Here is a 13,636-nt window from a genome sequence, read left to right as displayed (position 1 = left end):
GAAAGAGTTTTACTGTTCTTACCATATAGAAACTAAAACCTAAACCAGTAATATCTCATGGCACCGTGTTAACTGTTAGGCCACTGTTTGGATTATTCGATTTTTTAAATTTATTCACTATCCTGATGCAAATGAAAACCTTGAGTGTTTTATACTTGCATGATAACCTCTTCAGTTCAGTTCAGTTCAGTCGCGCAGTCGTGTCCGACTCTTTGCGACCCCGTGAATCACAGCACGCCAGGCTTCCCTGTCCATCACCATCTCCCGGAGTTCACTCATACTCAGTCCATCGAGTCGGTGATGCCATCCAGCTATCTCATCCTCTGTTGTCCCCTTTTCCTCCTGCCCCCAATCCCTCCCAGCATCAGAGTCTTTTCCAATGAGTCAACTCTTTGTATGAGGTGGCCAAAGTACTGGAGTTTCAGCTTTAGCATCATTCCTTCCAAAGAACACTCAGGGCTGATCTTCTTTAGAATGGACTGGTTGGATCTCCTTGCAGTCCAAGGGACTCTCAAGAGTCTTCTCCAACACCACAGTTGAAAAGCATCGATTCTTCGGCACTCAGCTTTCTTCACATCCATACATGACCACTGGAAAAACCATAGCCTTGACTAGACGGACCTTTGTTGGCAAAGTAATGTCTCTGCTTTTGAATATGCTATCTAGGTTGGTCATAACTTTCCTTCCAAGGAGTAAGCGTCTTTTAATTTCATGGCTGCAGTCACCATCTGTAGTGATTTTGGAGCCCAGAAAAATAAAGTCTGACACTGTTTCCACTGTTTACCTATCTACTTGCCATGAAGTGGTGGGACCAGATGCCATGATCTTCGTTTTCTGAATGTTGAGCTTTAAGCCAACTTTTTTCACTCTCCACTTTCACTTTCATCAAGAGGCTTTTTAGTTCTTCTTCACTTTCTGCCATAAGGGTGGTGTTATCTGCATATCTGAGGTTATTGATATTTCTCCTGGCAATCTTGATTCCAGCTTGTGTTTCTTCCAGCCCAGCGTTTCTCATGATGTACTCTGCATGTAAGTTAAATAAGCAGGGTGACAGTATACAGCCTTGACGTACTCCTTTTCCTATTTGGAACCAGTCTGTTGTTCCATGTCCAGTTCTACCTGTTGCTTCCTGACCTGCATACAGGTTTCTCAAGAGGCAGGTCAGGTGGTCTGGTATTCCCATTGCTTTCAGAATTTTCCACAGTTTATTGTGATCCACACAGTCAAAGGCTTTGGTGTAGTCAATAAAGGAGAAATAGATGTTTTTCTGGAACTCTCTTGCTTTTTCCATGATCCAGCAGATGTTGGCAATTTGATCTCTGGTTCCTCTGCCTTTTCTAAAACCAGCTTGAACATCTGGAAGTTCATGGTTCACATATTGCTGAAGCCTGGCTTGGAGAATTTTGAGCATTACTTTACTAGCGTGTGAGATGAGTGCAATTGTGTGGTAGTTTGAGCATTCTTTGGCATTGCCTTTCTTTGGGATTGGAATGAAAACTGACCTTTTCCAGTCCTGTGGCCACTGCTGAGTTTTCCGAATGTGCTGGCGTATTGAGTGCAGCACTTTCACAGCATCATCTTTCAGGATTTGAAAGAGCTCCACTGGAATTCCATCACCTCCACTAGCTTTGTTCGTAGTGATGGTTTCTAAGGCCCACTTGACTTCACATTCCAGGATGTCTGGCTCTAGGTGAGTGATCATATCATCGTGATTATCTTGGCCGTGGAGATCTTTTTTGTACAGTTCTTCTGTGTATTCTTGCCACCTCTTCTTAATATCTTCTGCTTCTGTCAAGTCCATACCATTTCTGTCGTTTATTGAGCCCATCTTTGCATGAAATGTTCTTGGTATCTAATTTTCTTGAAGAGATCTCTAGTCTTTCCCATTCTACTGTTTTCCACTATTTCTTTGCATTGATTGCTGAGGAAGGCTTTCTTATCTCTTTTTGCTATTCTTTGGAACTCTGCATTCAGATGCTTATCTTTCCTTTTCTCCTTTGCTTTTCACTTCTCTTCTTTTCATAGCTATTTGTAAGGCCTCCCCAGACAGCCATTTTGCTTTTTTGCATTTCTTTTCCATGGGGTGGTCTTGATCCCTGTCTGCTGTACAATGTCCCAAACCTCCGTCCATAGTTCATCAGGCACTCTATCTATCAGATCTAGGCCCTTAAATCTATTTCTCACTTCCACTTATAATCATAAGGGATTTGATTTAGGTCAGACCTGAATGGTCTAGTGGTTTTCCCTACTTTCTTCATTGGCAATAAGGAGCTCATGATCTGAGCCACAGTCAGCTCCCAGTCTTATTTTTGCTGACTATATAGAGCTTCTCCGTCTTTGGCTGCAAAGAATATAATCAATCTGATTTCAGTGTTGACCATCTGGTGATGTCCATGTGTAGAGTCTTCTCTTGTGTTGTTGGAAGAAGGTGTTTGCTATGACCAGTGCGTTCTCTTGGCAAAATTCTATTAGCCTTTGCCTTGCTTCATTCTGTACTCCAAGGCCAAATTTGCCTGTTACTCCAGGTGTTTCTTGACTTCCTACTTTTGCATTCCAGTCCCCTATAATGAAAAGGACATCTTTTTTGGGTGTTAGTTCTAAAAGGTCTTGTAGGTCTACATAGAACCGTTCAACTTCAGCTTCTGCAGCATTACTGGTTGGGGCATAGACTTGGATTACTGTGATATTGAATGGTTTGCCTTGGAAACGAACAGAGATCATTCTGTTGATTCTGTTACAAGCCGCCTGCACTTGTAATGATAACCTCTTAGACCTTACATAATAAACTCTTTATGAGGTAGTTAAGGAACTGTCAAATAATAGTTATCTGCCCAAACCATTCCCAAACAAGTTTGTGTTCCCTCTTTAAAGCAGGTCTGATTTCACATTAATATGCAATAATTAAGATTCATCACCTTGGGACACAGGAAGGCATGGCCTTTGGAGGCAGACCTACCAGATCAAGATTCACCTCCAAATACTTACTGTTCTAATAAGGTTTTTTTTTTTTTTTAACTGATAATATAGGAATAATTCCAGCCTTACAGAATTATTATTGTAAATATTTAATAAAAACATAAAGTCTTTGACATTAACTGTTAGGTCTCTCTATCTGAGGAGCAGAAGTTGAGTCTAAGAATTATTTTAAATGATATATTTATGTATAAAAAGTCTTCATATAGTGAACATGTGTAGGGAGTAAAAAAATACGCCATCCCTTTCTCTTACCTATTTCCGTTCCCCAGAATTGGCCCTCTTTAAGTTTGATGTGAGGCTTCCCTTGTGGCTCAGTGGTAAAGAATCCACCTGCCAATGCCTGGAGGAGGAAATGGCAACCCACTCCAGTATTCTTGCCTGGGAAATACCATGGACAGAAGTGCCTGGTGGCTGTAGTCCATGGGGTCTCAGAGAAGTCACTATTTAGCAACTAAACAACAACAAAAGTTGGAAGTGATAGCACTTTGATTGAGCCATAAATTCTTGACCCTAAACGCAGCTGGCTCCTCAGTTTCCAGCTGTTTGTCCTCATCAGCTGTGTCCCGTTCATTCCACAGATTCTTGAGCACCTGCTATGTGGGAAGTCGTATGACAGTAGGGTAAATCATTAACTTTGTTTAAACCTCTAATCTTCCTTCCCTTTTCTCTTTGCCTCCTTCGTCTCAGTATGTAACCTCTTTTCTTACTTTAGATACACAGAAAATGCAGCAGGTTGAAACTTCAAATTTCCTCTTTCCAGATGTGTAACTTACCCGCATTCATCCTCTTTCCCCATCGGCTTCTAGAGACCTTGTGTCACTCTTCGTGTCTGTGGCCTGCCCTTTGCCCTGATCCCATTCTCCTGTGTCCTGGCAACATTTACATGATCAAGTATTGCCTCTTTACCTTCATTTTCAAGTTCTCCTTAATCTTTTCCCTCAACTCTAAATGTCCTTGCCCCCTTGTAGACACACAGCTCAGGCTTCAGCCCTGTTCCACTTACTCCTTGTCTCAGTAAGTGGCTCCACCATCTGCTCAGTTTTCCAAGCCAGGAACCTGGAGGTCATTCCTGATACCCACCTTTCTCTTCCTCACTCTGGTCAGTCACTAAGTCCTGTTGATTCAGCTTCTTAGGTCTCTCGTCAGGTCCCCTTCCCTCCATACCCACTGCCATCTCCAAACTACCACCTTCCCTCACCTGTTGAGTTTTAACGTCTCAACTGGTCTCTCCATGTCTTTTTACTCCTTTTTTTCCATTTTCTATATAGCAGCCAGAGTAACTATATTCAGAAGCAGAAAGAAATGTGTTCTTAACTCTTTGAGATGTTTGTGTTTTCACAAGTTGGCCTGGGCTTTGTGTTTTGCTTTAAGGTGTCCACTTGCGAAAGCAGCATTCCTACATTGAGCAGGGCAAGAAATGCCGGTACTGTGATGCTGTGTTTCATGAGCGCTATGCCCTCATCCAGCACCAGAAGTCACACAAGAACGAGAAGCGCTTTAAGTGTGATCAGTGTGATTACGCTTGTAGACAGGTAGGAACCTTCATAGTTAGAAAACAATTGATGTCTCATCAGTGTTGGGTTTTATCAGAGGGTTTTTATATATACCTTATATGAAATTAAGTCCAGGACTTGAGAGAAGGGAAGAATTTGGTACTGGGGCCTGATGCTTGGGAGTGATCTATAGAAGCAGCAGAAGTGAGTGTACCTGCTAGGATTTGGGGAAGCAGTTTTGTACCCCGATCAGGTTTACGTTATCCTCTCAGCAAGCGGTTCTGGGCCTGGACCCTTGGAAGAGAAAGGTCTTTAGAGTTACGCATGCAGGTGGTGGGAGATAGCAGCCCTAAGACAGGATCTGAGACTTTCCTTCACCTCGTTCTCTTGCAGGAGAGGCACATGATCATGCACAAGCGCACCCACACTGGGGAGAAGCCTTATGCCTGCAGCCACTGCGACAAGACCTTCCGTCAGAAACAGCTCCTTGACATGCACTTCAAACGCTATCATGACCCCAACTTTGTCCCTGCGGCCTTTGTCTGTTCTAAGTGTGGGAAAACATTTACACGCCGGGTAAGAGTCAGAACTTGACTTCCTCCCTTACAGTTCTTGATACCATCCATGTTCTTGATCTTCTGTTGCAAAGCAGGGCAGTTTTCTCCGTTGAGATTATAGAGATAAACTATCATTTGGAAAGGGTCAGTCATTTCCACCCCACCACATCACACATGTCCATGTGTGAACCTTTCCACTGATGGGGAACTCAGTATTTTTAACAGGTCTGTCTTCACTTGCTGCTGCTGCCAAGTCGCTTCAGTCGTGTCCGACTCTGTGCGACCCCATGGACTGCAGCCTACCAGGCTTCTCTGTCCATGGGATTCTCCAGGCAAGAACACTGCAGTGGGTTGCCATTTCCTTCTCCAATGCATGAAAGTGGAAAGTGAAAGTGAAGTCACTCAGTCGTTTCTGACTCTTCGTGACCCCATGGACTACAGCCCACCAGGCTTCTCCATCCATGGGATTTTCCAGGCAACAGTACTGGAGTGGGGTGCCATTGCCTTCTCCCCTGCCTTCACTTAGGGTCATGTTAGTCAGGTCTGCACAGGACAGGGAGCTTGGTCTGATTCTCCCCTGCTCAGAGGACCTAACCCCATTTTCTGAGCAGCTGTCCTCTCCCACCCACCCTTTTCTCTCTCTCCACCCACTCCAGATGGAGACCATTTTCCCTGAAAAGGAAGAGTATGTTCAGGACACATTTAGCAGACAGGAGAACATTGAGACTTAATATGGATAACCACCGCCCAATTGTTTTTTTTTATTAAACTAAAAGAGAACTTCCAATTTTAATCTTACCTTTTTTAGTAATGTGAACGAGAATTTTGTTCCTTTTGTTAGAATACTATGGCAAGACATGCGGATAATTGTGCTGGTCCAGATGGTGTAGAAGGGGAAAATGGAGGAGAAACGAAGAAGAGTAAACGTGGAAGAAAGAGAAAGATGCGTTCTAAAAAGGAGGACTCCTCTGACAGTGGTAAGTGACTTTTGTTTCTTGAGTTAGTTAAAAGTGGCAGGTTTTGGTGCAGTGTTTACAGTGTATTTATGTAAAGACGTGCTGGAATACAGAGATAGGCCACTCTCTCGTGCTTCCTTTAAACCTCTAATCTTCCTGATGTGTGTATATATTTACAACAGCAGTTAGCTTATTCCCAGAGCAAGTTTTTTTTTTTTTTTCCTTATGGTGTTCCCATTGCTTGATAAGATATGTTATGTTCAGTTAAAGCTGAAGCAAAATTAATATCTTTATACTCAATTTACTCAGATTAGTGATATTCTAAGGCCAGCAGAGTTTCTTTTCTATGTTCATAGCTTTTACATTTAGGAAGCTGGTCTAGATTTGAGCAGTGAATCTAATGGACATGAAGAAGGTTGCTTAAGCATCCTGACCAACTTCTGGTTTGACTGCCTGTGTCAGCCTAGCCTTGAGATGTGTTGATCAAATCCATGAAGGTCAGCCTTTCTCTTCCTACCTTAATCTCCCCATTTATAATTTAAAACTTTGCCAGTTTTCCTAACATTGATGTTCTTTGGGGTGTTAGTCATGAAATCCAGGCAGAAGGTATATGTGTTGAGGTGCTAAACTCATGAAATGGGGTGGAGAACAAGAGTGTTGGTAATGTAGGAGTCACATTTGATGAGACAAACTCATTCCAAAGTGTGAGGTTTTATAATGTGGATGCTTGGGTTACTGGCACCTAGTTGAGAAGGCGCATCCATGGCTTCAGTGTTTGAGACTTGTGGAAAAGGGTGCAGAGGAGTTCTGTTTTGGGGAAGGTGCTTACAGGTGACGCCTGATGGATTTCTGAGAAGCTCTAAGTTTGTCTTCTACGTTGCTTTGTCAGAAATAGTGGGAAAGGAAATGAAATTTCTTAAAACTGAATATATGTATCACTTTATTGGTTTTATTATAAAAGTTGTTCGTGAAAATACTAGGTCTTTTATATTTAAATATATAAGAAGTCCCTTTTGGTTTTTTATCTTAAAAAAGCCTTCACTTTTCTATTCAGAACTTTTTATGGGGGAATATTCATCTAAGCATAAGAGTAATTTAATTTTTGCTGCCTTCTCTAGTGGAAAATCTTGGGTTTTAAGTGAATGCCTCCTTTAAAATGTCACTTTGCTTAACTTTCTTTTTTCACTTTAATTTTTATAAAAGCACATCACACACTACTGAGAATCATTGTGGAATCCCTTTGTTTGGTAAAGAAATTGAGTGGACTGTTGGGAGGTGCCAAGTAATGTCAGTGGGCCTCAAGAACCAGCAGAGATGCCCAGATAAACTTGAGCTTCAGGACACCTGTAGTAGCTCTTGGCTGCCGAACCTTCTCCAGCCACAGACATGCCTTTTTTCTCATGGCACTGCCATGGTCACTTCCGTGGTTCATCTCCCAGCTAGACCAGCTCCATTCTCCTAATTGTACTTTTACCAGAATCAGCTGCACAGTTTAATGAGAGTTCCTAATAGGTTTCTATGGTTCCTCCTTTCGTCTTCTGCACTGGAGAAGACAGGAGGAGGAGTTGCACAGCTTTGGGGCCTGTTGTCTCTTTATCCCAGAATGTTTGGACTGGTGAAGGCCAGAATCATATATGTTCCCTCCCAGAAGTTCTGCCTGTTGATCATCAAGAGAAATTGACCACCAGAGTCTAATACTATTTTCAAGGCTTTTAACCAAAATCTCTCCAATCCAGTAAGCTTTTGACCCTATTAACTTTGTGTGCTTCTCCCCCTGCCCCCTGCTCAGTTCTGACTGAATTTGTTTAGCTTTCTAGGCGTTGGGCCAACTTAGGCAATAGGGGGCTTGAATAAGTTCAGCAGGGAAGCATGTCGTTCTTGACACGCTGCCACGTACCAGTACGTTCCCCACATTTTCACTTAGGATTTCAGTCACTTGACAAGGCTTTTTATCCTGACGATCAGGCATTTACCCACAGATTTCTAAATTTTAACATTTGGTGTGAGCAAAAGAGAATGTGCTTGTAACCTGTGCTTCTTGGAGGAAGGCAGGCAGGATATCTTTTGTGCCATGGCAGTGGGGGAGGGGTAGCAAGAGCTCTTCAGTTGCCTACAGATGTGGGCAGCAGAACACCCCTAAACTGTGGTTAGTTGTGCCTTATAAATCACTTCAGTTTCTCCGTTTCTATAAAATGAGGGTAATACCTCTTACTTAATGAAGCCTATATGGAATAATGGAGAATTTTTATAAACTCTGATGTCTAGTGTAAAAAGCATCTGTGATGATGTGGTAGAACGTAAGTTGCAGAGCACAATTACAGGCATTATCTCTTTGTGATCCTTGAGAGTGCTTTAGAAATTACACAAGGAAACTGAGGTTCAGTGTGGTTATCATCCTAGGTCACACACTTAGGAGATCTGAGACTCAAAACTGTATTACCAGGCTCTTCATCAGTGTTCTTTCTACGATAGTTCCCTCTCCTTTTATGTGGTAATTGCTTTAGGGAGAAGGTAAGGGAGTTAGGAGGACCTACTAGGTTTGGGACAGCTGGGAATTAAATTCCAAAATTTGACCTCAACACTTTTCCTAGTAAATGGGGCCTCACGGTGCTTCAAGAACTTTATACACACAAACACACACACATCTTCCACCACTCTTCAGGGGTCCATCTCAGGCTTCGTGTCCTGTTTTATCTGTGTATAGTAGGTAGAGGGAACATTTGTTTCATTTTCAGCTTAAAACACCACTTGGTGGGGGCATTTATATAACTGGCATAAGTTGGAGTTGCCTTTAAGAATTTGAAACTCAATATTTTGATATCTAAAGCCAAAAGAATATCCAGTCCACATAAAATATGAATAATGGTATCCAAGTTGATTTGCTTATTAACTTAGCATTAATATGAGCTTACTTTGTTTAGTGCTGAAAACAAAAATTCCAGTGAATGGAATTTTTAAATGGGCTGTTAACGATGAAAATAAATATTTAAGTAGACTTCACAGAATACGTGATTATTTGTGTGTTGCTTTTCCTTCCACCACTCGTCTCCTTGCCCCACCCACCACCTCTTCTTCCTGATTTCATGAGAAGAAAATGCTGAGCCAGACTTGGATGACAATGAGGATGAGGAGGAGCCTGCTGTGGAGATTGAACCCGAGCCAGAGCCCCAGCCAGTGACCCCAGCCCCACCACCTGCCAAGAAACGGAGAGGACGCCCCCCTGGCAGAACCAACCAGCCCAAACAGACCCAGCGTAAGTAGCTTGTCTCAGCTCAGTAGGCTGGCATCCTTTCCCAACATGTGGGGAAGCCAGACGGGTCCTTGTTCTTTGGGTAGGTGGGAGCTGAGCCATGAGAACAAGTTAAGGTCACCCTGGGAACAAATTCTTAGGAAGCAGTTTTTTAGTTTTTTATTGGGGAACATCTGAGAAAGTCTCTAGAGGACTGTTAAGTTTCAGCAAGATAAAGTCCAGAGTTGAAGGGTGCTTTCTATGAGATGGGTACTGTCAGTGTGGGAGGGTTTTACAAAACAGAGTCTTACCTGGCAAAATTGACATGGTAATGAATGTAATGTATAAGAGCCAAATTTTAAAGGATGGAGGAATAAAGGGATTTCCATGATGACAGTGTCCCTCCTAAGAAACCCAGACCCATGGATTCTGTTGCTGGCTTCCTGATTTATGAGAGGACATTGGGGAGCAGTCCTGTACTGGACATGGCCCTTGTAATTGCAGGCTCTTGGGAGTCTCAGGTCTCTGTTCTATTCATGAATCTCCTAAAAGCTGGCAATTCTCTTTCTTTCTTCAACAAATGCAGCGTCCATCTGTTTTTTTTTAGTATGTTCCTTGAGCCCCATGTCGAAATGTCTTGTTACAGTGGGGTGGTTGGGGAACTATTTGACCTACAAAGATTTGAGTGAACCAACTGGTGGTAGGACCCTCAGTGTTGGACAGCTTCAGACGCAGAGATATCAGGTTCTGGAACTTCTCTGGAGGTTCAGTGGCTAAGACTGCACTCCCATTGCAGGGGGCCCCAGGTTCAATCCCTGATCAGGAACTAGATCCTGCAGGCCACAGCTAAGCTCGTGTGCTGCAACTAAGACCTGGCACAGATAAATTTGTTAAAATGTCAGGTTCTTTTGCTGTAGGTGGGTCATCTCTAAAACAGACCTGCCTACATCCTGCACTCTGAAGTATACCTTGTCTTGTACTGTCTGCATTTTTTGCCTGTGTCACACTGACTATTGTGAAGCCCTAATTTATGAGATAAAGGAAAACTTAAGATTTTTAATACATGATTTGGGAGGCATATGAAGAGGAATGTCAGTGCTTTGTTTTTTGGTATTATCTAGAGTATTTGGGCTTTGTGTATGGCCACATTATAGGTTATTAAATCTTTTTTATTGATGTTCTCTATATCGAAACTGAGGCTTTCCTGTGTTGCTCACTTTCATTTAGTGTCAAGTCTGAAAAGACTCTTGCAATTCTTGGGGGCTTTAATGGAGCATTTGTTTTCTTCATGCTCTTCTTTGCCAGCAACAGCCATCATTCAGGTCGAAGACCAGAATACAGGTGCAATTGAGAACATTATAGTTGAAGTCAAAAAAGAGCCAGACGCAGAGCCTGCGGAGGGGGAGGAAGAGGAGGCCCAGCCAGCTGCCACAGATGCCCCCAACGGAGACCTCACGCCTGAGATGATCCTCAGCATGATGGACCGGTGATGGCGGGGCCTTGCTCCTTGCCAGGACTGCTCTGGGCTGTGTTTAAACGGCCTGCATCTTAATTTTCTCCCTTCTTTCTTCTTTTGGCTTTGGGAAAAGCATCATTTTACCAAACATACTGAGAACTAAAACTTCAAGGATGATGTTAGAAAATGTGATTTAACTAGAACTTGCTGTTTGATGTTAGCAAATCATGGAATGTTCTGAGTCCCTGAGGGTTTACTGTGAAGTGCTGAGGACAGTGTTCACGCCTCCCTGGTTTTCTTAGCTGGAAACAGAGACATTGAACCCTCTCTCTTGCAATGGTAAACCACTCCAGAAACCACCACCGGGTTTCCCAGAGTTCTTATGGTCTTCTTCCCAGGAGAGTTTTTAATTGTAAATGCAGACTTGGGAAGGACTTAGACTTTTAAACTGGTTTTTGCTTTTGCTTTTCCCTGACTCCCTTTGCTTGGAGTCAGCTGCACACCAGTAGTATGGCATGCTACGATTGGTTTCTGTCCTGAAGACTTTGCCTCTTTCTTGGCAAAGTTTCTGGTATGGTCAAGCTTGTAAATAACTTTTTTTACATTTTAATCTTTTCCATTAATTACGAGGTTGAAAAGAAGTGCAGTGTAAGAAAACCCAGCATTTTAATTACTTGCAAATTAAGTTACTACAGACGGTAGTTTGTAAACGTTGACAAGGAATTGGATCACAATCATGTCGCAGAACAGCACCGAGACTGCTGCCCGCTCGTGACGGACACCCACATGGAGCATCATGATTCCAACCCATGGAGCCAGCATTTGAACCTTGTACAATTAACTTTCGGTTATGATTTCCCATCTACATTTTCTTTGCTTTGTTCGTAGCTGAGTTTCGTGTTTTATAAATCCTCTCTTGAAGCAGAAGGGTGATTATGAGTGGGTCACAGCAGCTCTTAAAAGCTGGGCCAGGAAATTTCACTAGGTCAGTAATTTAAACTTCGGATCTTCAAAAAAATAATAATGTGAAGCAAAACCAACTCAAAGTGATTCTTGCACATGAACTGTCACATGTTTAAAATGTGTTTTTAGAGAGCCTCAGTCTTGCTGATTTCAAACACTTTTTTCTTCTGTGTATTGCTTTTAAGAGAGCCATCAGTTAGCTATCAGACTCTAGGTTGATGCATTTTGTACTTAGCTGTACTGTGTGATATTTTTCATTATTTTAGGACGCCAACATGAGACCTGTAATAAAATATGTAATGGGGTTGAAAGCTGGGGAGGAGGATCTACTGCTGTACAGCTAATAAATCATAACGGATTAACAAGTGCTCCGAACACCCCCACTTGTGTGATTCCTGCCTAACCAGGGGCCCAGAGGGGTCTGTGTGCATAACCTCAGACAGCGCAGGCCTCTTTCAGAAGCAAGCTGTGCTTCCAGGATGACCACTTCTGTCTAGCAGATGGGCGATGATCTTGGCAAGTGATGGAATATTGAGGGCATCCTGCTACAGGTTTTAATGCCCCAAAATGTATGAGTAGAGATGTGAGTCTATATAGCTGCCAGCCCCCATGATCCATGTAAAGAGTGGATTCCCTGTGGTAGAGCAGGTGGACCACAGAGCTTAAAGAAAAAGGGGCCAATGGGAAGCTCTGGCCTCATGATCTCAGCACAAGAATTCCCTGGTGGTAAAGTGGATAAGAATCTGCCTGCCAATTCAGGGGACATGAGTTCGAACCCTGGTCCAGGAAGATTCCACATGCCACATGGCAGCTAAGCCTGGCATGACAGCTACTAAAGGCCATGCACCTAGAGCCTGTACTCCACAAAAAAGAAGCCATTGCAATGAGAAGCGTGTGACCCTCAACGAAGAGTAGTCCCCACTCAACCACAACTAGAGAATGCATTCATGCAGCAACAAAGACCCAGCAGAACCCAAATGTAAAAAGATTAATAGTAACTTTAAAAAATTGGCTCACGGAGGACCGGGATCAATGCATCAAGCTTTGCTAAATGCAGGGGAACAGAAAGAAACTGGGCCCTAGAGAAGTTCACTTGAAAGGGGGGACCTATGTGCCACTATCAGACTGTGGGGAGAGACACCTAAAGAACATAGCTCCCTGTTAGCACCTGGGAAGCAGGATGGGAAGGAGATGCGTTAGGAAGTTTCTGTATTGGTGAATTTCCATCTTGCTGTTGTCCATTTCTGGGCAGATTGCTCTGGCAGACCCATTTTAGGTGAAAGCTTTGGCCACACATTACAGGGTTTTTTGGTTACTGACGTATAGTTGATTTATAATGTATTACTTACTGCTGTCCAGCAGTGTGATTCAGTTATATATACATTTTTTTAAAATACTCCTTTCCATTTTGGTTTATCATAGACTATTGAATATAGTTCTCTGTGCCATACAGTAGGACCTTTTTTTTTTTAATCCATTCTATATATAAAAGCTTAACATCTGCTAATCTCAGCCGCCTCCTCTGTCCTTCCCTCTTGGCATCCGCCAGTCTGTTCTCCATGTCTGTGATTCATAGATAACTTTATTTGTGTCATATTTGAGATTCCACATATAAGCGATATCATATGGTATTTGTCTTTTTCTGATTTACTTCACTTAACATAGTAATCTCTAGTTGCATCCATGTTGCTGCAAGTAGCGCTTTTCATTCTTCTTTGTGGCCAAGTAGTATTCCATTGTGTATATGTACCACATCTTTATCTGTTGATGGACATCTAGGTGGCTTCCATGTCTTGGCAATTGTGAATAGTGCAGGTATGAACACAGAGTGTGTGTGTATGTGTTTGAATTATAATTTTGCCCAGATATGTGAGCAGGAGTGGGATTGCTGGATCAAATGTTTTTTTATGATGGCCATTCTGACTGTTAAGAAGTGGTACCTTACTGTAGTTTTGATTTGCATTTCTCTAATAATTAGTGATGTTGAATATCATGTGCATATTGGC

The 13,636-nt window shown here is 42.6% G+C and overlaps 1 protein-coding gene across 6 annotated transcripts in view; it reads left to right on the top strand.

The window, feature by feature from the left end:
* CTCF (CCCTC-binding factor) overlaps nucleotides 1–12,010 on the top strand; it is a 45,714-nt gene extending 33,704 nt beyond the window's left edge. For 5 of the 6 annotated variants that reach the window (XM_070388207.1, XM_070388206.1, XM_070388210.1 and 2 more), the window contains 5 exons: nucleotides 4,348–4,508; nucleotides 4,863–5,045; nucleotides 5,868–6,003; nucleotides 9,074–9,235; nucleotides 10,517–12,010. In XM_070388207.1, the coding sequence (XP_070244308.1) occupies nucleotides 4,348–4,508; nucleotides 4,863–5,045; nucleotides 5,868–6,003; nucleotides 9,074–9,235; nucleotides 10,517–10,701 (827 nt within the window). In that variant the 3' untranslated portion in view covers nucleotides 10,702–12,010. The remainder of the gene's footprint in view (nucleotides 1–4,347; nucleotides 4,509–4,862; nucleotides 5,046–5,867; nucleotides 6,004–9,073; nucleotides 9,236–10,516) is intronic. The other variant, XM_070388211.1, reaches the window with a different exon arrangement.
* The last annotated feature ends 1,626 nt before the right edge of the window (nucleotides 12,011–13,636 follow it).

This window comes from Bos mutus, chromosome 18, assembly GCF_027580195.1.
Source record: "Bos mutus isolate GX-2022 chromosome 18, NWIPB_WYAK_1.1, whole genome shotgun sequence".
NCBI classification, from domain to species: Eukaryota; Metazoa; Chordata; class Mammalia; order Artiodactyla; family Bovidae; genus Bos; species Bos mutus.
Note: the sequence above shows the minus strand (reverse complement) of the source record. Positions and strands in the feature narration are given on the sequence as shown.